The following is a 25,693-nucleotide window of genomic DNA, read 5'->3' as shown; positions in this document are numbered from 1 at the left end:
AAGTGTACTGAGTCTTAAGGGAATGTCTTCGTTATGTACGTAACCTCGGTTCCCAATGACGAAGGGAACGAGACATTGCAAATGCTGGCCACACTAAAGACTCAAGAGTTCTTTGAGGTGCGAGTGATGCCCTCTTTGTCCCTCAGTCAGTAAATTCTGAGGAATGGTGTTTGCACGCCTGCTTTTATAGCAGACAGCTTCGTGCCTAAAAGGGCAGGGCTCAAACACCATAGCCAATATTAGAATATTGCCATTATTGTAGAGAATAGGTCGTGTGGAAGGACACACCCCATATGCTTTAGCAGAACTCAATGTCTCATTCCCTTCCTCTCGGGGAACCGAGGTTACATACCTAACCGAGACGTTTGCCGCCAAGCTCATTTGCATATGTAAATAACGAGTGGCAAATTTGCGGCAAGTTTGCCACAGAGGTTTGCCAGAACTCTCAATTTTAAATACTTCTCAATCAAAAATACTATGGTAGGCACTGTAGTTTACCATAATTACAAAAGTAATTTCTACAATAAAACCACCACAATAAACAATAAATATAGGTGATTTTTTTTGTAACGGTTTTGTATTTTAGGAGATCATCTACTAAACCACAGTTTACCTGAGCGGCCGTTTTCAGAGCCCGCTACCCCGCGCGCTGTGGATCTTTGGTTCCGCCTCCAGCACGCGCGCACACCGGAAGTTTGGATTTTGTTGTTACACTGGAACAAAATGGCTGCTTGGAGTTTTTTTCATTGAAGGCACTGGAACATTTATTCCGCTTCTTGCTTTGGATTTTCTGCCTGTAGTGATGCAACTCGATTGGCAAGTCTGTTTTAATGTTTGTCGCCATTGTCACATAATGGCCCCGTCTGTCAGTTGGCCGTGTTGTGTGAATTTGTGCATTTGAAGTGAGCTGTTAGCTGTGCTTAGCCAGTCTGTCGTTTGCTGGAGCTGCTGTGCTGAAGTTTGGCTTCTTCTCCTCTGTTCAAATTCCTTTGCGTTTCATTAATGCATGTGATTTATGGCCATTGCATCCTTGAACACCTACATTGGCATCATTCTGTTGACGTTACCCACGTTTGTTTGCTAGGTATTGTGGTTGCATACATAAATAGATGCATCACTGGCGTCATGAGCTGATGTCATATCTCATACTTTGTTTATTTGCAGTCATATACTTGTTATTAAATGTTGGGGTTTGGGGTCTGAATAGAAACTGTCAGTTGACAGGTAAATGCCTCTCTCTGGTCACAGGGCGTGAATGGTGTGTGTGTGGAGGTGACAGTGCTGGTGTAACACAACATCGCCTCCTGTCACACAGCAACCACAATGGTAAGAGCTCAGATGCTAGATTTTTAACTGTATTGGGTTGGAAATAGTAATTGGGTCTAGTTTTCCTTAAATTAATAATGTGTATTTTCAATTATATGTTTTGACATATATTAACAGTTATATGATTATCTCAGAACAGTGAATGCATTTTCATTTTTAACACTTTCTTCCGCAGCAACAAGTCTTAGAATGTGCATTGGATCGGGCTGAGGTATTTATGTTTGTATTTGATTCTTTATGTTAAATGTCTTTATTTAATCTAAAAAATACTTTAGATTTATAGTCTCTATTTTTTATTTATTTATACTACACTTCATATGCATTGTACTGTAAGTTTTTTGCACTGTACTGGTTGTATACATCACAATGTTATTGTACAGCTGAGTTTGTTTGCCATTTTTGTAAATGGAATAAGAAACCAATGCATGAGAATTTCATTTTACATGTGAATATGGCAATGATGCATTCTACCATTCTAGTCTAACATTACTTTTTGTCCATTCAGTACATTGTTGAAAGTGCTCGTCAGCGACCGGCAAAGAGGCGTGTGTCTTCCGGTGGAAGGAAATCCTTATATCAGAAACTTTATGAATTGTACCTTGAAGAGTGTGATAAAGAGCCTGAGTTGAAGGTGAGTTTCACGATCTATAAACAACACCCAAATGACATTTATTACACTTACTACATTTATGCCATTAGATTATAGCATCTCACTGATTAGTTTATAAGTGTTTAATAAGCGTATATAAAGGTTCATGTATGTTGAGGCATTAAATCGAGTGGAATGGGTATATTAATTTTGTACTATGATGAATGATGTATGATTGTTGGTGCCCTCTTTCTGTAGAATCTGCGGAGGAATGTGAATCTTCTAGAGAAGCTGGTTTCACAGGAGTCAGTCTCATGTCTGGTGGTCAACTTGTACCCTGGAAATGAAGGATACTCTCTTATGCTCAGAGGAAAAAATGGATCTGGTACTGCCTGTTAATTTGTTTGCATTTTATATATGAAACATTGTCAAATCACCCATTATCTTGACATAATTAGGGGCTGTATTTTTATCCCTGTCTAACAGATTCAGAAACAATCCGGCTTCGCTACGAAGAAGGAGAGTTACTCGAGTACCTGGATGCTGAGGAGTTGCCACCCATCCTGGTAGACCTTCTAGAAAAATCACAGGTTAGTGGCATGACTGTATAGCTGTGTTTTTTTCAGTGTAGTTTTGTGCATTTTTTTGACATCGAGTGCTGAGGTTTCTTGTTTTGTTTGTTGAACATGTTCAGACTTCCATATGTGTGTGATTTTAATTTAATGAACCCACATTTTTACTTTAATTACATGCATTCAGTGCCATTTTAAGTGTAGTAATGGTTTCATGAGAGAAGATTGCTTTCAAATTTATGAAATTCTATTTGTAATATTATTGTACTTCTGTTTTTTCAGGTCAATATATTCCACTGTGGCTGTGTCATAGTCGAAGTTAGGGACTACCGACAGTCTGGGAATGCAAAGATGCCCTCCTACCAGAGTCGCCATATCCTGCTGAGACCCACTATGCAGGTGAATAACTATGACCAGCATCCGTTTATCTAGTAAGAGTGGATGCATTTGAATATTCCACTTGATTGATCTTTTTAAAGTAGACTATTTAAAATGGTCAATGTGGTGATTGTCATTAATTCACTGTGTTCTCTCTTCTCCACCCCAGACCCTGATCTGTGATGTTCACGCTATGACAAGTGATCACCACAAGTGGACACAGGTGAAGAGCTTATATTTGACATAATATACAAGCTGGCCTACATAGTTAAACAAATAAACAACCTGCATACTGTTTTATAGATACACTATATTGCCAAAAGTATTCGCTCACCCAAATTGAATTCAGGTGTTCCAATCACTTCCATGGCCACAGGTGTATAAAATGAAGCACCTAGGCATGCAGACTGCTTCTACAAACATTTGTGAAAGAATGGGCCGCTCTCAGGAGCTCAGTGAATTCCAGCGTGGTACTGTGATAGGATGCCACCTGTGCAACAAGTCCAGTCGTGAAATTTCCTCACTACTAAATATTCCACAGTCAACTGTCAGTGGTATTATAACAAAGTGGAAGCGATTGGGAATGACAGCAACTTAGCCACGAAGTGGTAGGCCACATAAAATGACAGAGCGGGGTCAGCGGATGTTGAGGCACATAGTGCGCAGAGGTCGCCAACTTTCTGCAGAGTTAATCGCTACAGACCTCCAAAGTTCATGTGGCCTTCAGATTAGCTCAAGAACAGTGCGTAGAGAGCTTCATGGAATGGGTTTCCATGGCCGAGCAGCTGCATCCAAGCCATACATCACCAAGTGCAATGCAAAGCGTCGGATGCAGTGGTGTAAAGCACGCCGCCACTGGACTCTAGAGCAGTGGAGACGCGTTCTCTGGAGTGACGAATCACGCTTCTCCATCTGGCAATCTGATGGACGAGTCTTGGTTTGGCGGTTGCCAGGAGAACGGTACTTGTCTGACTGCATTGTGCCAACTGTGAAGTTTGGTGGAGGAAGGATTATGGTGTGGGCTTGTTTTTCAGGAGCTGGGCTTGGTCCCTTAGTTCCAGTGAAAGGAACTCTGAATGCATCAGCATACCAAGAGATTTTGGACAATTCCATGCTCCCAACTTTGTGGGAACAGTTTGGGGATGGCCCCTTCCTGTTCCAACATGACTGCGCACCAGTGCACAAAGCAAGGTCCATAAAGACATGGATGAGCGAGTTTGGTGTGGAAGAACTTGACTGGCCTGCACAGAGTCCTGACCTCAACCCGATAGAGCACCTTTGGGATGAATTAAAGCGAAGACTGCGAGCCAGGCCTTCTCGTCCAACATCAGTGTCTGACCTCACAAATGCGCTTCTGGAAAAATGGTCAAAAATTCCCATAAACACACTCCTAAACCTTGTGGAAAGCCTTCCCAGAAGAGTTGAAGCTGTTATAGCTGCAAAGGGTGGGCCGACGTCATATTAAACTCTATGGATTAAGAATGGGATGTCACTTAAGTTCATATGCGTCTAAAGGCAGATGAGCGAATACTTTTGGCAATATAGTGTATGTATGTACATTTTTTGTACATTTGTGTTTGTTTCACCATTCCTAAATCTTGTTGTGCTATGTGATACTCAGCAGGGTCTTGTATTAAATCTCCTGTGACACACTGCTGTATTGTGTCATCTTGAACGCTAATACTTTGTCTCCAAGCATAGTGTGCATGCACATAAAAGTGAAATATTAATAGGACAGTATAATTGGACTCAGGTTCTCAGTACAGATTACCATTTTGATATGTTTGTAGGATGATAAGCTTCAGTTGGAGAGTCAGTTGATTCTGGCCACAGCAGAACCTCTGTGTCTAGATCCCTCCATCTCTGTCACCTGCACCACCAACCGTCTGCTCTACAACAAACAGAAGATAAACACACGACCCATGAAAAGGTGATGCTCACACTAAGTTCTTCTGGCTTTTCTTTTTTCAGTGAAGTGTGTTTGTATTTTTGATCATAAATTGTTTTGAAACCAGAGTGCATACGCTGTAATGTACTATTTTTAGGGCTGTCAATCGATTGAAATATTTAATTGATTTAATTACATGATATGCTGATTCATTAATTGCAATTAATAGCATATATAGATATTTGCTTAAAAAAGGCCCACAAATAAAGATAATTAAATATATAATAATCAAAATAGGGCTAATTGTAAATATTAGATGTAATAAAATATAATAATATTCATTTATAGTAATATAGTATAAAATTAAATAATTCAAAGACATTACATTATTGTGGCAGATTTTAGAAGTCAATATATTGTTTGTTGTATGTTCATATTATTGAACATAAGCCTATCAATATAAATATAGCTGAAAACTTTACAAAACACATATCGAGACCCCTACACTCTGCTCTGCCCAGCTGTCGTTTTGTTGTCTGTACAGCTGCACGTTGCCTGCAGAGCTGGAATGGCGCTTACTCTCCCCTGCTGACTTACAATCAAAAAAACATGCAGCCGCTGTCCTGAACTCTCATTGTACTATTAAAGCTGACATGCTTTTGTCCTCACTTAGTACAGCTAAAACAAAGAGTGAAGCTGTCCAGCAGTCTGCCGACAAGCGTCTGTTCCTCTGTTGTTAAATGATTTATAGGGATAGTTCACCCAAAAATGTTACTTCTGTCATAATTTACTCACAAATTTTGCAGTTTAATACAAAGAGATAATGAAATTCAAAAAGTGACACGTCAAATCCTTCATATGTCAGTTATCCATCATTCCTCATTGAAGTGGATGCTGTGTATCTGTGTGTATCTGTATCTTCAGGTGTTTTAGGAGGCATTCACGAGCAGCTCTGAATAGACAGCAGGAGATGATGAGCCACTGCCACTCACTGCCACAGCTCAGACTTCTGGACTACCTGCAGAGGAGGAAAGAGAGGAAACCTGCTCCCTCAATAGACCTCAAGATCTCCAAAGCTGGAAATGTGAGTCAGAGACTGATGTGCTCATGTGGAACACTTAAAGGGTTCATGTCATGGACAATTAAAAATGTCCTTGCTCTTTTTAAAAAAAAAAAGGTTAATTGTAGACATACCCATTCAGAAATTGTCATGTTATGTCATCAGAATCATGAGAGCATTAACATATTACTGCCTGTGTTTATCTTTTTAAGCAGGTACTCATTCACAGGCAAAGAGGTTAACTAATCATAACAGTGTATTAACATAAAGAAGCCTTAAAGATAAAGTACCCAAAAACAGCCTGTTTATTTCTGAGGGTCAAAGAGAGTGGAAAATGTTCATGTTAAACTAAGTTATGAACTATAAGTGTACCTCAGGAAAAAATGCAATTATACAAAAGTGTAGAACATGGCCTCTTTTAAATATTTAGATATGAGAAACTGTGATCCATATGTTTGTCATCAAACAAAGACTAAACCATTTTTTAAACTGACAGTTCACCCCAAAATTAAAATTCTCTCATCACTTTTTTCTTCTGCAGAACACAAACGAAGATTTTAGGAAGAATATTTCAGCTCTGTAGGTCCATACAATGCAAGTGAATGGTGGCCAAAACTTTGAAGCACTAAAAATCACATAAAGGCAGCATAAAAGTAATACACAAGACTCGATAGGCAATATGATAGGTGTGGGTGAGAAACAGATCAATATTTAAGTCCTTTTTTACTATAAATCTCAACTTTCACTTTCACATTCTGAAAGTGCATACGAAAGTGGACATTTGTAGTAAAAAAGCATTAAATATTGATCTGTTTCTCACTAAAAGCGATTGCATCAATTCAAAAGACATATATTAAACCACTTGAGTCGTATGTATTACTTTTATGCTTCCTTTGTGTGATTTGTGGAGCTTCAAAGTTTTGGGCACCATTCACTTGCATTGTATGGACCTACAGATCTGAAATGTTCTTCAAAAAAAATCTGTTTGCGTTCTGCAGAAGAAAGAAAGTCATACACATCTGGGATGGCATGAGAGTGAGTTAATGATGAGAGAATTTTCATTTTTGGGTGAACTATTCCTTTAAGACTCTACTGAGAACTTTGAGTTGTGTGGGTGCTTTCTGTATACTTTAAAGCACTCTTGTTCCTCCTCTGGCAGTGTGTGGACATGTGGAAACAGAACAGTTGTCAGCTGACTGTCCCAGCAGAAATTGATGTGAGTTGCTGTAATGCAGTTATTTATCTGAACAGTCCTTCTGTGTTCTGTTATGGCATTTTGTTTGTGTGGCTTTTATCTGAATTGAGTTAATCAGAGCTCCTTTTTACACCCTGTTTCCAGGTGGAGAAATATGCAGTGGCAGAGAAATCAGTCAAACTAGATGACTCTCAGCCCACTGTTTGGCCTGCACAGGTAACAGGAAAGAAGTGCTGAAGGTTTTTGTTCATCTGATGGGATGGGGAAATAATAGTTAAATGTGTCAGTCTTGCACAGAAACTAGACTGTTTATTAATAGTATGCTAATATAAAAAAAGAGCTTGTTTTTGCAGTTGTCTGCCTGCGTGACATTGTACCAACTTTTCCCCTGAACAGGACTTGAGGGACGACTACATTTTCGAGTGTGAAGCGGGAGGCCAGCCTCAAAGAACAAAAGTCACTATCTTCCAGCCTATTGGGGATCCGCTGGTGTACGGGAAAATCTACAGATCAAAGGAGGATGTCACAGACCTGCACCTCATTCATCCACCGTAAGACACAAGTTATGCTGTTTAGTATTTTATATGCCTTTTATAATGCATTCAAACAAAGCACTGTTCCAAAGAGCGAATTTGTTTTTGCTTTCATCTGATCTTGGCTCTGTTTTCTTTTCTTTCTCCATGGTGTTTAGATTCCTCATAGGTTCAAAGACAGACGCTGATCGGTAAGTGCAGTAGCCATGCTTCATCATGTGGTGTTGTAGGGTTTGGTTGGTGAGGTTATGTATAACTGTCAAATAAATATTCCTGTGCCACAGGTTTCTGACACAGTATAAAGAGGTGTATGAGCGAGATGTAAAGTGTCAGGTAAAGATGTTTCACAACTCAGGCAGTGCAGGGTCCCAAGGCCAGCTCTCCCCCACCAGAGAAAACGAGGTGAGAGATGGACTGAAATAAGGTGTTGACTGAAATCCCTTACACTCACTTAAAGGAATTGTTCACCCAAAAATGAAAATTCTCTCATTATTTACTCACCCTCATGCCATTCCAGCAGGGGCGGTGCCAGCGAATTTTGATTGCTGGTGCTGAAGAGGTGCTAAATCATTGACAGGGGGAGCTGAGCTTTGGTTACTAAATATGTGCTAAACCCGGCTTGGCCAAGCAATTTTATTAAGAACAGTTTGCACGTGGTGACAACACAAGTGAAATCTCTATGCTGCAGCCTCAATAAAACAGGCAACACACTTTCAGGGGTGTTTTCAGCTTTTTACAGTACTCTCTGAAGCACAGGTACAGCAAAACAGTGTACCATTATTTTGGGGGTCTGGGGACATGCTCCCCCGGGAGAAACTTTTTGCAAAAACTGCACTTAAGCATTTAATTCTGGTGACTTTAGGAGCAGCATTTTTACCTTTTCACAAGTATATATCTTGTGTAGCAATTAATGTAACTATGGGCTACTAAATTTTGATAAAAACTTATTCACATAGCACATCCAGCACTAGTTAAAGTTTTTCAAAATCAGCTACCTTTAAAAAAATAAAATAAAAAATTAGCCTGCTGTGGCAGGACCATGGTATTGTGATGGTATCAGATGATAATACTGTGGTGCATTGAGGTACACCATAGTATTTACATAGAACTCCAGTGTACATGTAAAAAAAACATGCAGTGATACTTTTTGATACCTGTTTGGTTGGAAAAAATGGCTTTACCTTGAGTTGTTCAAAAGTTGCACATGCAGGTGTCGAACGAATGATGCACTTGCAGGTTTTGATTCAAAATATCTCCGTCACCATATGAACGGGGAGAGCCCGTAAACTGACACCTACATGTCGCAAAATCGTCCGTGACTTCTCTTAAAAAGCCATTTTTATCGTAGTAAACTCCACACATTGTTTACTCCAGTAGGATTGTTGAGTGTAAAACATGTTGAAGATTAGTGGACAGGTGGCCAATTCATTAAGTGATGCGCTGTTTCCTCACAAAAGCAGTGTATTATTCTTGTCTCTTGTCTCCTCACCAGTGAGCCGCCATAAGAATGTCTATGGGACCGCTGCGTTATGCTTTTTGCTAACTTTGAAGGCTCACCTTGGTAGAAGGGCTCTGGTTGTTACAAAGCAGGGTCCGGGGTTGTGAGGTTACAGGGGCTGCTCCACCATTACTGAGAGAGATTTGTTGTGAGACATGCAGTTGGAGTGCGCTTAATAAAGTTTCAGCAGTTAAGTTTACCTCCTCATCTGCTCTGTGTATCATGACAATAAATATTGCACTTGATTGTTTTCTTTTCTATTTATTTCATTTCTGTTTTTACGGAGTGAGAAACGCTCCAAACGATACAGTGCGTGAGCTGTCTGAATGATTCTGACCATTTTGCTAAACATTTGACTTATTCTTTGAAGGAATCGACTTAAATGACTAATTCATTTGTAAATCAGGCATCACTAGTTCTGATTCTAAACAGGCATCAGAAATATGGGACACACAACATGATTGCTAAAATGTTGTCAGGGAAAATGTTTCTTCATACAATTTTCATACAGAGGATAATCTGCTGGGTGTTACAAACATTTGCTGGGGGTGCTACGGGGGTGCTTTGGACTTTCTTGGGGAGGCTGAAGCACACCCTAGTGCTGCCTCTGCATACCAGATGTGTATGACTGACTTACTTTTGCTGAACACAAAGAAATGATTTTTAGAAAAATATTTCAGCTCTGTTAGTACATACAATGCAAGTGAATAGGGTCCAAAAAGCACATAAAGGCAGTATAAAAGTAATCCATAAAACTCAAGTGGTGTAATTCATGTCTTTTGAAGTGATCCAGTTGATTTTGAGTGAACAGAACAAAATGTCTTGCGATTGCAGTCTCTAGGCGCACGGGTCTTTGTCTCTAAGTCATGATTTTAAACTCGATTAAACTTCCTAGCGCTTGACACATGCGCAGAGTGCTAGGAATTTAATCGAGCTTGAAATCATGATCGCCAAGGAGACTGCTGATGTCAAGATGTACTGTAAAAAAGGAGTAATATTTTGGTCTGTTCTTACCCAAAACCGATTTGATCGCTTTAGAAGACATGGATTAAACCACTGGAATCTTAAGGGTTACTTTTATGCTGCCTTTATGTGCTTTTTGGACCCCATTCACTTGCATTGTATGAACCAACAGAGCTGAGAAATTCATCTAAAAATCTTTATTTGTGTTCTGCACGGGAAAGAAAGTCATACACATCTGGGATGGCATGAGGGTGAGTAAATGATGAGAGAATTTTCATTTTTGGGCGAACTATCCCTTTAATGCACGCTCAATTGTAATTAACGATGAGTAAATGAGGTTCTTTTTTTTGTTATTTGCAAGTAATCAGATATAGATGGGCTCTTAATCAAAAGTACAATAGTTTCCTGGCCCTGTAAAAATGCACTTGAATGTTATGTCATTCATGCATGATTCAATCCAAGCCAGAACTTTAAACTCACAAACACTGTTCAAAAACTTTACTAACTGTTTGTTATTGGTGCAGGTTGATGGTTACTCGGCACTGGTTCAGTCTTCGGTTTTAGGGAAGGGTGTCAAACACAGACCTCCTCCTATCAAACTGCCAGCCGGCTCAGCCTGCAGCACCTCAGGTGAGAAAAACCTAACATATTAACAAGAAACCAATTTATATCGGACTGTTGCTCAGAATTAAGGTTGTGCCAACTATAGAGTGGTTTATCATGGTATGTTTTCTCACAATATTGTATAGACATCTTAGATTGCTGTATCAATATTTATATTGATCTATTTGTGTATTCATATCATGTCCAAAATTTCAGTAATGAAGAAGCAATTTGTTTAAACAAACTCAAACCCTGAGACCTGTCCACTGTAAAAGTTGTACCAACAAACACTCCTGCTTGTTTTATAGGTAATCCATACAGTACACAGGCCTCTAGCGGCCATCTCAAGTGCCCAACCCCTCCACCCACAAAGAATCAGTCGCTCTCCCGGAAACACTCCATGGAGCTTGGCCTGCTGTCCCCTGCTGCTCTCTCGCCCATGCAGAGTGAGTGTCCCTCCATCCATATCCAGAAATGCCACCACATGTATTGCTTGTTAACCAGATTAGATTTGCCTTTGAGTTAACTGGATAGTTCACTCAAAAATGAAAATTCTCTCATCTTCACTCACTTTCATGCCATCCCAGATTTGTATGAGTTTCTTTCTTCTGCTGAACAAAAACAAATTTTTAGAAGAATGTCTCAGCTCTGTAGGTTTTTTCAATGCAAGTGAATGGTGACCAGAACTTTGAAGGTCCAAAAATCACATAAAGGCAGCATAAAAGTAATCCATACGACTCTAGTTATTTAATATATGTCTTCTGAAGTGATGCAATCACTTTGGGTGAGAAACAGATCAATATTTCAATCCTTTTTTTACTAGAAATCTCCACTTTCACTTTCATAATGTGAAAGTAAAAGTGGAGATTTATTGTAAAAAAAAAAAGGACTTAAATATTGATCTGTTTCTCACCTACACCTATCTTATCGCTTCTGAAGATATGGATTTAACCCCTGAAGTCAGTGGATTACTTTTATGCTGCCTTTATGTTCTTTTTGGAGCTTTAAAGTTCTGGTCACCATTCACTTGCATTATATGGACATACAGAGCTGAGATATTCTTCTAAAAAACGTAGTTTGTGTTCTGGAGAAGAAAGAAAGTCATACATCAATCAATCAATCAATCAATATTTATTTATAGAGCACATTTAAAAACAACCAAGGTTGACCAAAGTGCTTTACAATATAAAAATAATTATTACAATAGATAAAACAGACAACAAAATAAAATAACAAGGATTATGATAAAATTAAACCGTACACAATGTTTATGGAATATTAAATGCCAGAGAGAATAAGTGTGTTTTTAGAGCAGATTTGAATGCTGAAATTGAAGGTGATAATCTGATATGAAGAGGTAGGCTGTTCCACAGTTTCGGTCCGGCAACCCTAAAAGCGCGATCACCTCATTTTTTAAGTCTGGATCTAGGCACGATGAATAAACCAAGATCGCAAGATCTTAGAGTTCTAGATGGAGCGTATGGATGAAGCAAATCTGTCAAATATTTAGGGGCCAAATTGTTGAGTGCTTTGTAAACAAGTAATATGATTTTAAAATCGATTCTATACTTGACTGGAAGCCAATGCAGCGTGATTAAAATTGGTGTGACAGACTCGTACTTATGAGTCCCTGTGAGAAGTCTGGCAGCAGCGTTTTGCACCAGCTGTAAACGGGAAAGAGAAGATTGAGAGACACCGTAGTAAAGCGAATTGCAGTAATCTAGACGAGATGTTACAAAGGCGTGAATCACAGTTTGAAAATTACTCTTGGATAAAAATTGTTTAACCTTAGTGAGTAGACAAAGGTGGAAAAAGCATGACTTTACAACAGTACTGATTTGCGTATCAAATTTGAGATTATTATCAAATTGGACACCCAGGTTTCTAGCACAGTGAGTTTTGTATGATGCAAGAGAACCAAGGTCCAGGTCAACAACACAGTTTTCCTTAGGCCCAAATAAGATCATTTCTGTTTTATTTTCATTTAGGTTTAGGAAATTGTTTTCAAGCCATAACTTTAGTTTGTTTATGCAGGCCATCACAGGTTGTAAGGGGTGTTGATCGTTATGTTTTATTGGAATATATATTTGAGTGTCATCAGCATATAAATGAAAAGTCACTCCATACTTATTGAAAATAGAAGTGAGAGGGAGCATATACAGGGAAAACAATACCGGGCCAAGGATTGATCCCTGTGGGACTCCACAATTTAGAGGTATACTAGAGGATGAGTGATGGCCAATACGAACATTGAACCACCTGTTAGTCAAATAAGAGCGGAACCACTGTAATACTGAACCACGAAGGCCCACTGATGTCTCTAGACGGGTTAACAGGACCTCATGGTCAACTGAATCAAATGCAGCACTCAGATCTAGCAAAACTAAAGCCATGTATTTCCCAGAATCAGTCTCAGTAAAGATGTCACTTGAGACTCTTAAAAGAGCAGATTCTGTACAGTGTAATTCTTTAAAACCCGATTGAAAAATTTCATGGATTGAATTTACAGTCAAATAAGATTGTAATTGAATCAGTACAACTTTCTCAAGAATTTTTGAAATAAATGGTAAATTAGAAATAGGATGAAAATTGGACAAAGATGAGGGATCAAGGTTAGGTTTTTTAAGATATGGTGACACCACAGTATGTTTAAGGCATTTTGGGAAAGAGCCAGTGGATAAACATTTGTTGATAACCAATAATAGGCCGGAACCAACCGTGTCAATAATTTGTTTAAGGAAAAAAGGGGGAATAAAATCCTGGGGACATATGGTTGGCTTTAGATGGTCAACAACATCTCTAAATAAGACCAAATAAATAGTCTCGAACTCAGACCAGGTGGAGGAGCATAATGGAGTGTCAGGCAAAGTATATACAGAGTTAGACATCAGAGATCTTAATGTTGTAATTTTATCCACAAAGAATTTCCAAAAGAGAAACCGAAGAATCTGAAAATGAATGCACAGGAGGATTTAAAACAGAATTAATAGTAGAAAAGATCTATGACAATTATTAGTAATAAGTTCAGAGAAGTATTTACATTTTGCGGCCTTTGCCGCTTTCTGAAACATATTATATGAGTCTCTCAAAATATCATAAGATATCTGGGATGGGAATATATACATATCTGGGATGGCATAAGGGCGAGTAAATGATGAGAGAATTTTCAGTTTTGGGTGAACTATCTTTAAGTTCTCACTTTCTGCTATTTATGTCTTTTGTTTCTTGTTTTATTGTCATCCATAGGATCAGGTACACCCAAGCCCTCCACACCTACCCCAACCAACACGCCCTGTTCGACGCCACACCCCTCAGATATTCAGAGTGCCACACCCTCAGTAACGCCCACCCCCCAAGACTCCGCCCTTCCACAGCAGCCTACAATGCTGTCTCCATTCACCCAGCAGCAGATGACTCTACCTGTCATGACTATTCCCCTGCCTACATCCAGTACCACTTCACAGGTCATAACCAACCCTGCCGGGCTCAACTTCATCAATGTGGTGGGCCCTGTTTGGTAAGAGTTTCTTCCTTATTTGACATATTGTGAAAGGGATAGTGTACAGTCAATTGGTCATAATCGCAAATTAATCCCCGACAGGGCAATCGGGATCCCGACACGGTACACTGTGATAATGGCTGGCTGACATATTAACAGTTATTATACAAAAATATTTGATTGTGGAATGCTGCAATTGACCAATCAGAATTAAGTATTCTAGAGAGCCGTGTAATCAATAGAGATGATAGAATGTTTGGTTTAGGGCCTGTATGGACACATGTATAAAAGTCCTTATAATGATGAATCAGCCCTCTAATATAAAAAAAAAAAATATTCTGTTTAATCCTCGTTTTTTTGTGCGTTTGTTTGTCTCTTACACAAAGCAGTCCACAGACTCTAATGAGCGGTTCAAACCCAATGTTGGGTTGTAGTCCTGGTACTCTAGCGTCTGGTATACCCCTGAGTGGACTTTTGCCTTCCAGTGGTCTCATGTCTGGAGCCCTACCTGCCATGCAGCCTGCTGCTTCAGCGGGTAAACTCTCTGTCTCTCATATGTACATTTTTAATCTTATTTGACATATTTAATCAATCCTAATGTTCCATTAACTGATGTTTGATAACATCTAAAATGAGGGAGATTAACGACACAGTTGATAGCTACTGTTATGGATTATCAAATATTAATGATGTGCCAGCAGGTGGGCCTTTTGGACTGAACAATAGCCCGGGACTTCGACCGCTCAACCTTCTGCAGGTAACGAGGCTTTTCCAGAACCATTCAGTGGAGATCAAATTCTCTCTCCTTCTTATTATCTCTCTTTGTGTCATTTCAAATATTTTTTTAATGTCCTGTTCTCTCAGATCCCTACAGGACCGCTGATTTTTAACTCTTTACAGCAGCAGCAGTTGTCCCAGTTCTCTCCTCAGCAACAGAGCAGCCAATCTGCTACATCCAGCCCCCAACAACAGGGGGAGTCGGTGAGTCACACTTAGATGGAATAGCTTTTAGAGCTGTTAAGGTTGTAGTCCAAAATCTGAATATGTCACTTGCCTTATTTAAAAAAACTAAAACACCTATTTCAAATTCAGTTGATTGGAGCTAAAGAAACACACATTTATAAGTAGTACCTCCTCATAACTGACAGTTGTCCTCTCTGGATCAGGTTGATTCGGGACTGACAACAGAACAGGGGCTGTCTGCACAACAGACAGCAGTCATCAACCTCACTGGAGTGGGTGGGTTCATGTCCCCACAGGCAGCAGGTAAACACACACACACACACACACAGGTACTGTATATACACAGAGGAACATACACCTCATTTCTCTTCTACATCCTCTCACTGTTACTCAAGTACATCTGTAGTCAAAGTCTCTAGTCTAACAGACACTAACACAAACAGTAGACATACTAATGGATTTATTCTTCGATTTTGTAGCGTGTCATACTAATCCGACATAGATTAAATTTAAAGGGATAGTTCACCCAAAAATGAAAATTCTCTCATTAACTCACCCTCATGCCATCCCAGATGTGTATGACTTTCTTTTTTCTGCTGAACATAAACAAAGATTTTTAAAAGAATATCTCAGCTTTGTTGGTCCATACAATGAAAGTGAATGGTGACCAGATCTTTAAAACTCCAAAAGTACATACAGTTGTGCTCAAAAGTTTGCATACCCTTGGAGAATTGGTCATATATGTACCATTTTTAAAGAAAACATGAGTGAGCAGGCAAAACACATTTCTTTTATTTCTTATGGGATTCATATTCAACTGTAGGTTATAACAGAATGGCACAATCATAAAACAAAACATGGCAACAAAGAAAAAAATGAAATGACCCCTGTTCAAAAGTCTGCATACCCTTAGTTCTTAATACTGTGTACTGCACCCTTTAGCATCAATGACAGTGTGTAGTCTTTTGTAATAGTTGTCTATGAGGCCCCAAATTCTTGCAGGTGGTAAAGCTGCCCATTCGTCTTGGCAAAATGCCTCCAGGTCATGCAAAGTCTTTGGTTGTCTTGCATGAACTGCACGTTTGAGATCTCCCCAAAGTGGCTCGATGATATTAAGGTCAGGAGACTGTGATGGCCACTCCAGAACCTTCACCTTTTTCTGCTGTAACCACTGGAGGGTCAACTTGGCCTTGTGCTTAGGGTCATTGTCGTGCTGGAAAGTCCAAGAGCGTCCCATGCGCAGCTTTCGTGCAGAAGAATGCAAATTGTCTGCCAGTATTTTCTGATAACATGCTGCATTCATCTTGCCATCAATTTTCACAAGATTCCCCGTGCCTTTAGAGCTCACACAGCCCCCAAAACATCAGTGAGCCACCACCATGCTTCACAGTGGGGATGGTATTCTTTTCACTATAGGCCTTGCTGACCCCTCTCCAAACATGGCGCTTATGGTTGTGACCATAAAGCTCTTATTTGATCTCGTCACTCCAAATTACAGCGTGCCAGAAGCTGTGAGGTGTATCAAGGTGTTGTCGGGCATATTGTAACCGGGCTTTTTTGTGGCATTGGCGCAGTAAAGGCTTCTTTCTGGCAACTCGACCATGCAGCTCATTTTTGTTCAAGTATCATTGTATTGGGGCCTGGGTAGCTCAGTGTTAAAAGACGCTGGCTACCACCCCTGGAGTTTGCTAGTTCGAATCCCAGGGCGTGCTGAGTGACTCCAGCCAGGCCTCCTAAGCAACCAAATTGGCCCGGTTGCTAGGGAGGATAGAGTCACATGGGGTGCACATTCTCGTGGTCGCTATAATGTGGTTCGTTCTCGGTGGGGCGCGTGGTGAGTTGGGCACGGATGCTGCAGTGGATGGCGTGAAGCCTCCACACGCGCTGTGTCTCCGTGGCAACACACTAAACAAGCCACGTGATAAGATGCGTGAGTTGATGGTCTCAGACGCGGAGGCAACTGGGATTCATCCTCCGCCACCCGGATTGAGGCTAATCACTACACGACCACGAGGACTTAAAAAGTGCACTGGGATTTGGGCATTCCAAATTGGGTAAAAAAAAAAATAAAAAAAATGGATTGTCGTATTGTGCTCCTTGAAACAACCACACCGTCTTTTTCCAGAGCAGCCTGTATTTCTCCTGAGGTTACCTGTGGGTTTTTCTTTGTATCCCGAACAATTCTTCTGGCAGTTGTGGCTGAAATCTTTCTTGGTCTACCTGACCTTGGCTTGGTATCAAGAGATCCCCGAATTTTCCACTTCTTAATAAGTGATTGAACAGTACTGACAAGGCTTTGGATATCCTTTTATATCCTTTTCCATCTTTATAAAGTTCCATTACCTTGTTACGCAGGTCTTTTGACAGTTCTTTTCTGCTCCCCATGGCTCAGTGTCTAGCCTGCTCAGTGCATCCACATGAGAGCTAACAAACTCATTGACTATTTATACACAGACACTAATTGCAATTTAAAAAGCCACAGGTGTGGGAAATTAACCTTTAATTGCCATTTAAACCTGTGTGTGTCACCTTGTGTGTCTGTAACAAGGCCAAACATTCAGGGGTATGTAAACTTTTGATCAGGGCCATTTGGGTGATTTCTGTTACCATTATGATTTAAAAAGGAGCCAAACAACTATGTGATAATAAATGGCTTCATATAATCACTATCCTTAAATAAAAGACAGTTTTTTTTGCATGATCAGTCATATTTTCAAAATCAATGCCAAAATTTCACAATTTCTGCCAGGGTATGCAAACTTTTGAGCACAACTGTAAAGGCCATATAAAAGTAATCCATATTTTCAGAAGTTTAAGTCCTTTTTTTTAACTATAAATATCTACTTTCACTTTCAAATTTTGAAAGTGAAAGTGTAGATTTATATTCAAAAAGGATTTTAATATTGATCTGTATCTCTCCCATACATATCATATTGCTTCTGAAGATATAGATATAACCGCTGGAGTATTATGGATTACTTTTATGTGGCCTTTATGTAATTTTTGGACCTTCAAAGTTCTTGTCTCCATTCACTTGCATTGTATGGACCGACAAAGCTGAGATATTCTTATAAAAATCTTCGTTTGTGTTCTGCAGAAGAAAGAAAGTCGTACACATCTGGGATGGCATGAGGGTGAGTAAATGATGAGAAAATTCTCGTTTTAGGGTGAACTATTCCTTTAATCAGACATTTTTGTTTTTTGATTATCTGGGTTTGTCATTTGATTAACATGATGGTGGATGCCATTTTTCCTCCCTCTGCTACATTCTACTTTTTATTTCCTGTTACCTCTCTCCCCTCCTCCACCCCACCCCTCTGTCCGTGGTAGTGCTGTCCCAGCTGGGTTGTGGTCTGGAGGGATCCGGGCCCAGCCTACCGTCCCCGAGGCTCCAGCAACAGCACCAGCCACAGATTCAAGTAATGCAGCAACTTTGACCTCATCCACCCATAGACATGTGTATATCAGACTGACCTTTGACCTCAGAACCAATGTCAGAAGAAATCATGAATTTATTTAATTTCTTCAATAAATGTTTCTCGTTTTATTTTGCAAGACTCACCAGTGCACATTATTCAAAAAAATAATAATTAAAAAATAATCTTGTAATCAGATTGTAATAACTCGCTCCGCCTCTGAAACAACTTTTGTTTTCAGCTGACGTCACCTAGGCTGTGAAAGCTTTTGGTTAGTTAACCAATATCCAAATAGCTGTTTATAAATTGTTTTAGGCCACTTTTGTAGCTAATGCAGCCTGTCTAAAATCTTTTCAACTCTTAAAGGAATAGTTCACCCAAAAATTAACATTCTATCACCATTTACACATCCTTATGTCCTTATTCCATATGACTTACTAACTTCCATGGAACACAAAAATTAGGCAAAAATTCTTCTATGGAAGAATGAAAGTCATACAGGTGTGGAACAACATGAGGGTGAGTAAATGATGACGGAATTTTAATTTTTGGGTGAACAATCCTTCTAATGTATTAATGTAATGAAGCGTCCTCAAAATTTCAGTCTGTTATCTGATGTCTATGCATTCACTGTTCAGATTAAATGTTCCACCATGCTACACAGCTAAAGCATCTGCCACTGTCGTTCATTAAAACTATCCTTAGTTTCTCTCTTGGCTACTTCTGACCAATATAGAGGCTTCACGTGGATTCTTCTCTTGCCCGTATTGAGTTACCATTCTTCTTCTTTATTGCCCTTTATTGATGTTTTTGCATGCAATGTCATGCTTGAGGGCTCAGTACATACCTCTTAGCAGCTGCTTAAAAGGCATGTTTTGTTGCTCTTGAGGAACAAAAAGTTCTCGAAACTTACACTTTGAATGATTGACACTCTCCTCCGTTTTATGTAATTATTTACTGTGTAAGGAGGATCATTGCCACTGGATTTTGTATTTCATTTAAAAGCATGAGACAGTAGTGTCATTATCTGACCCTTTTTCGGGAAAGCCTCATACAGATCAAACCATCACACTCTCCTCTCCTGCATCTGACCCCAGTAACAGCGGAACTTTTGCATTAGTCCCAGCAGAGATGCGAGTTGAAGTTGCTGTCTTACTGACACCAAATGAGAGCATGGCAGGCGTGTGTATGCACGTGTGAGTGTGTGCAGCACTGCACTTATTTTCTTCTATCCTTTTCCATCTGTGATGCACAGCTCTTCCCATATCCTCACTGTCTGGTCTCGCCCTCCGTCATCTTTCTGTTGTTTCCATTTTTCCCACTTATACCCTGAACACACATTCCTCCCTCTTTCAGCCTCGCCCAGCTTCTGCAAACACATTGTTGATGTCTGTCCAGCAGAGTACTGCATCCATATTTACTGCAGTGTTAATAGTGGATTCCTTTCACAGCGGCTTTGCTTCAGTTGAATCTGAGCCAGTGCGGTGGAATGCAAACATTTAAAATTGGCATTGGGTGTTTTAGTTAACTTATAAAATATAGTTGAAGTCAGAAGTTTACATACACCTTAGCCAAATACATTTAAACTCAGTTTTTCACAATTTCTGACATTTAATCATAGAAAACATTCCCTGTCTTAGGTCAGTTAGGATCACTATTTTAAGAATGTGAAATGTCAGAATAATAGTAGAGAGAATTATTTATTTCAGCTTTTATTTCTTTCATCACATTCCTTAGTGGATCAGAAGTTTACATACACTTTGTTAGTATTTGGTAACATTGCCTTTAAATTGTTTAACTTGGGTCAAACGTTTTGGGTAGCCTTCCACAAGCTTCTCACAATAAGTTGCTGGAATTCTGGCCCATTCCTCCAGACAGAACTGGTGTAACTGAGTCAGGTTTGTAGGCCTCCTTGCTTGCACACGCTTTTTCAGTTCTGCCCACAAAATTTCTATCGGATTGAGGTCAGGGCTTTGTGATGGCTATTTTGCCACAACTTTGGATGTATGCTTGGGGTCATTGTCCATTTGGATGACCCATTTGCGACTGAGCTTTAACTTCTTGGCTGATGTTGCTTCAATATATCAACAATTTTCCTTCTTATGATGCCATCTATTTTGTGAAGTGTACCAGCCCCTGCTGCAGCAAAGCACCCCCACAGCATGATGCTGCCACCCCCATGCTTCACAGTTGGGATGGTGTTCTTCGGCTTGCAAGCCTCACCCTTTTCCCTCCAAATATAACGATGGACATTATTGCCAAACAGTTAAATTTTTGTTTCATCAGACCAGAGGAAATTTCTCCACAAAGTAAGATCTTTGTCTCCAAATGCACTTGCAAACTGAAGTCTGGCTTTTTTATGGCAGTTTTGGAGCAGTGGCTTCTTCCTTGCTTAACAGCCTTTCAGGTTATGTCAATATAGGACTTGTTTTACTGTGGATAAAGATACATGTCTAGCTGTTTCCTCCAGCATCTTCACAAGGTCCTTTGCTGTTGTTCTGGGATTGATTTGCACTTTTCGCACCATTCATGTCTAGGAGACAGAATGCGTCTCCGTCCTGAGTGGTATGATGGCTGCGTGGTCCCATGGTGTTTATACTTGCGTACTATTGTTTGTACAGATGAACGTGGTACCTTCAGGCATTTGGAAATTGCTTTCAAGGATGAACCAGAATTGTGGAGGTCCACAATTTTTTTTCTGAGGTCTTGGCTGATTTCTTTTGATTTTCCCATGATGTCAAGCAAAGAGGCACTGAGTTTGAAGGTAGGCCTTAAAATTCATCCACAGGTACACCTCCAATTAGCCTATCAGAATCTAATTTGCTAATTGCCTAAAGGCTTGACATCATTTTCTGGAATTTTCCAAGCTGCTTAAAGGCACAGTTAAATTGGAATTGTGATATAGTCTATAAAATTACTCGTGTCATGCACAACGACTTGCACACAATGTCCTAAATGACTTGCCAAAACTATAGTTTGCTAATATAAAATCTGTGGAGTGATAAAAAAAATGAGTTTTAATGACTTCAACCTAAGTGTATGTAAACTTCTGACTTCAACTGTAGATGCGATAGAAAAATGTCATAGTGATAATGTAATATTATTGTCTGTGTATAATGTATATTTTCTATTTCTAGATTTGTTTGGGGTTTGCTACACCATGCCTAAAGGCATACTTTATACGGGTATTCTTGGTTTTTCTTTCCAGGTCGTCTTGCATACGGTTGAGGGCTCAGCCTTTCAAAGGATACTCTTTTGACTGCGAGCAAATACGAACACATTTAAAGCATGCTATTTGATCACTTCATCACATATGCTGTGCACGTTTCATTCAGCAACTCGGACAACTGAAGTATACTCTACTTTGGCCTTAAGGCTGTCCAAACAGGCAACAAAAAAATTTTATTTATTTTTTTCAGATTCAATCCACCTTTTTCCTATCCACCTTTTTTCTGAAAACCTAAGTACCCCCCGATTAATACCTGAAGCCTGTTTTCATTTTCAGGTCTCCAGTGTTTTCACTCACATTAGCATAATGTTCTTAGTGGATAATGTGATGTTTATGACAGCCAACAACAGCGCAAGTTGAGCTTGTACTCATTTTTACTCCAACTAACACTTAAAATAGTTGATGTTCTCTGTCTGGATCATTAGTTTTGGTAGTTTTTACATTGCTTCATATGGAGACCAGAACTGGAATACAGTCCAGCTGCAATTAGAGTCAACACGTCACCAAGTGGTTGGCCAGGAAAATTGTAGATTGTTTGTAGTCTGAAGACCAAAAAAGCACATTATACCCTATGTTTTTAGAACTAATCCAAACTAGATTCATATATGGTTTGAAATCCGGTGAAATTGTGATTAGATGGCAAGTAGTCTTTTGTCACTTGGGACGCAACATGTACATTGTGTAACTTCTAGAACACACAGTATTGTCCTGAATATAAATTTTGGACTTATAGCGAACCATGTGACATTTACTATCAGTGTTAGATGTAATCCAATTACTAAGTAATTAGTTACTGTAATCTAATTACTTTTTAAGGGGGGGAAAGTAATGTAATGCAATACAATTTAAATGCTTGTAATCAGATTACAGTTACTGACTTTAAATTAATTTAATTACTTTTAAGTACATTATAGGGTTATGAAATATGGACCCGTAATGAGTCATTATGAAGGAGAAATGTGAGGTGATGAGTATATGACTTGTGTGAAACAGTTGGCCTTATTCATGAAACACGTGCAGAACGAATTTTTGTGTAAATCGTTCATAAATTCTCTGATTCATAAAAGTTTTCGTATTTTCAAAACGTTAGTTGGTACGAACAAAATGTACAGCTGCACCCAACCATGTGTAAATCGTGCGTAAGACATCTAAACGTGTTGTGTTCTTTCAGGCGAACTGTCGACTATATTTTGATAGAAGTGAAATTAAATTAGTAATTAAAAAAATAATAAATACGTTAAATTAACCTTAAAAAAATAACAAATTAAAAAAAATTCTGCTTCAACTCTGCTTATCGTTTTTGCTTATTGCTTTTTTGACTGGTTGGACAAGTTTTATTTTTTATTTGATATGAGCTCTATAATTTAGGTTTCATAATTTAGTACAGGCATCAGTAAATCGCGTTCAGTTGATAACGTATAGTCATTGCTAATGCTGTTAAATCCATAAATAAACACATCCCAGGCAGGTGCATACACAATACAATGGGGACAAAATAGAAAAAACTGTCGTATAGCTTGCAAATCTGTAATATCTTACATCGTTTCGGTCAAAGATCTTCTTCAGGCACTATATTAATTTCTCTGAAGATTATTCCAGTTGCAATATCACAGTTACTATCATGATTTACCCAAGAAGTTTCACAAATGATGCTGGCGATGCACTGCGAATGGAACCGAAGAAGGTTAATGGTGGTGGACATCCTCCTGCTGGCGTGAACTGAAAATTTTTTACACTCATGTCATACCATTTTTATTGACTTTGAACAGTTTGATTCACAAAAGAGCCTCCGATGACAGCAAAAACATGCAATGACAGTAAGTCCTCACGTGATTTGTGCTTGCTAAATCAAAATTTTACAATGTGAATGCACTTCATTCATAAAAACGATTTCATTACTGTTCCGCATAGATGTTAACAGTTCTTGGCCTTGGATTATGATAATTGTGAATGCCCCCTATTTGTGAATGTTTGGAATTCACTAACATACACACATTTTACTAACAAATCTGGGGAGTATTTGTGAATCCGGCAGAAAGTTTTCGGGAAGGTTTATTTTACTTGCAAATTACTCCGAATTTACTCATGTATTTACGAAAGTTTCATGAACGAGGGACAATGAACAAAAAATATAGACATTATTTTGAATTTTTTGAGCGGAAAAGTGTTTTAGAAAGTAACTTAAAAGTAATTAGTAACGTGAATACTTTATCAATTAAGTCATTAGTAAAGTAACCTGATTACAATTTTAGAGAAATAATTAGTAATTTGTAATAGATTACTATTTTTAAAGTAACTTACCCAACACTGTTTATTTTTTGTAGTGAACGAGTGACCGATTTTACGTAGACACAGTATATGCATGATTGCTACTCACACTGCAAGCACCTTTGAATCACTGTTTGACTTTGCATACTTGCACTGAAGACGGCTTTGTTGAACTTCATGGGAGTGTTCTAGATTTGTTGCATATATTGGGTGTGAGCGTTTAGAAATGTATTATCTAGAAGGTGTCATCTCACTCCCTGGCTAAGTGGATGAGATATTTCTAAGGCACAGCTGCTGTGCAAGGAGACTTCAGGTACTTTTTGAACCATGTGAATTCATTTCCTCTCCTTTTTCCCCTTTTGCACAGTTGCAATTCTTGCAGCACCAAATGCAACAGCAGCAAATGGGTATGGCAGTGGGGGCGTCGGCACAACTGGCGCTGCCACGGCAACATTCCGCCAACCAGCCAAGAAGTAAGAGGAAACGCAGCATGCCACAGCCCCTTCCCAAATCATGACCTTCAGCCCTGTCCACACACCCAATATGAGGAAGACAACAACGGCACTGTGCTTGACCTACAGATTTCTACGGACTGACTGTGGCTTGACTGGACTAAAGTTATAATTGTTTTATTTTTTATGTTTATAGGGGTACAGGAATTGCCCACCTGACCTCAGGACAGATGAATAGATGTACTTACAGCAAGGATTTTTAGAGCAGGGGACCTTTAGAGTATTACCGTATTTTTTTAAAGAACTACAGGCTATGAAATGAGACAATTCTTGTAGGGTTCTCTATGGCATGCTGTCTTTATTCTCCTTCCAAATCGCCCTTTCTACGAGAGCCCGTTTGGTTCAAGAGAGTGGACCCTACGCACACTAACAAGGGCCAAACAGATGTGCCTCAATCACCTGTTGCTCAACTTTACCATTGCGAGAAAACATTCTCTCTACTGCTGGATGTCAGAGTGATAGGCCGCCATGTCCCAGCATGCAATTACATGTGCGGTTTTTATACAGCACATTTTAAAAATGGCATTTTGTTATACTGTGGGGGGAGTTGATGTATATTCTTATCGGGGGGATCTAACCATGTGAGTTGAAGAACATTTCTGAACACTGAGGCAGAATTTTTGTAAATGGTCTTTGTCGGCAGTTTTATTGTGATAAAAAAGAAAGTATATATTGACAGTGAAAAATACAACTTTTAGATAAAAGATCATGACTTTTGTGTTTATTTCGTTGTCTTCGTGCTCTCTATGACTTTGTCCACCAGTTTGCTGATCTCTTTGTTCCTCGTTATGGTGCGATTCGTGCAGTGTTGGAGTTTCTCACTAGATAATGACGTGCCACCTAAAACAAAGTTAAACTTAAATCTCCATAGATACAGTATACTTAATTCCTATCAAATTTACAGATTGCAAAAATGCACTTTGTAGATGCCATAACAAATGCCATAATTCTTCAGTATTGAATCCATTTCTGTCTCACCTGGTTTGTGGACAGCACAGAGCCGTTCCTCCTCATCTGTTACTACAGTCATTAACGCTGTAGACAAGCTCTCTTCCTCTGCAGTGGGATCTACTATGATGATAGAGCTGCTCAGAGATGACGAGAATACGGTAAGTGAAATTACCGGACACTGGTTGAAATACTAAAATGTTAAGGATAAAAATAGCAACTGAAATTTGACACTTAAGCAACTCTGGACACT

The 25,693-nt window shown here is 39.2% G+C and overlaps 1 protein-coding gene across 5 annotated transcripts; it reads left to right on the top strand.

Moving 5' to 3' along the window:
* Positions 1-719: 719 nt before the first annotated feature.
* On the top strand, positions 720-25,196 carry LOC127433523 (transcription factor SPT20 homolog). Of its 5 annotated transcripts, none has more exons than XM_051685509.1 (24): positions 721-816; positions 1,249-1,326; positions 1,502-1,537; positions 1,832-1,957; positions 2,174-2,300; positions 2,402-2,505; positions 2,770-2,886; positions 3,035-3,088; positions 4,656-4,795; positions 5,678-5,837; positions 6,973-7,029; positions 7,153-7,224; positions 7,405-7,559; positions 7,700-7,732; positions 7,826-7,943; positions 10,527-10,632; positions 10,914-11,051; positions 13,852-14,122; positions 14,491-14,639; positions 14,803-14,861; positions 14,969-15,085; positions 15,271-15,370; positions 18,398-18,486; positions 24,348-25,196. In XM_051685509.1, exons 2-24 carry the CDS (start codon positions 1,324-1,326, stop codon positions 24,495-24,497), a joined length of 2,481 nt encoding a protein of 826 aa, XP_051541469.1. In that variant the 5' UTR covers positions 721-816; positions 1,249-1,323; the 3' UTR covers positions 24,498-25,196. The 5 variants fall into 5 exon arrangements, with proteins under 5 accessions (XP_051541473.1, XP_051541469.1, XP_051541472.1 ...); XM_051685512.1 differs by having other exon boundaries at positions 722-816; positions 14,494-14,639; XM_051685511.1 differs by having other exon boundaries at positions 722-816; positions 14,806-14,861.
* The last annotated feature ends 497 nt before the right edge of the window (positions 25,197-25,693 follow it).

This window comes from Myxocyprinus asiaticus, chromosome 43 (assembly GCF_019703515.2).
Source record: "Myxocyprinus asiaticus isolate MX2 ecotype Aquarium Trade chromosome 43, UBuf_Myxa_2, whole genome shotgun sequence".
NCBI classification, from domain to species: domain Eukaryota; kingdom Metazoa; phylum Chordata; class Actinopteri; order Cypriniformes; family Catostomidae; genus Myxocyprinus; species Myxocyprinus asiaticus.
This window is presented reverse-complemented; position numbering and strand designations above follow the sequence as displayed.

Excerpts from the sequence above, each read along its gene's own strand:
- LOC127433523 (XM_051685509.1), top strand. Across the intron at positions 2,506-2,769 it reads ACCTTCTAGAAAAATCACAG|GTCAATATATTCCACTGTGG; the intron begins GTTAGTGGCATG and ends CTGTTTTTTCAG. Across the intron at positions 18,487-24,347 it reads AGCACCAGCCACAGATTCAA|TTGCAATTCTTGCAGCACCA; the intron begins GTAATGCAGCAA and ends CCTTTTGCACAG.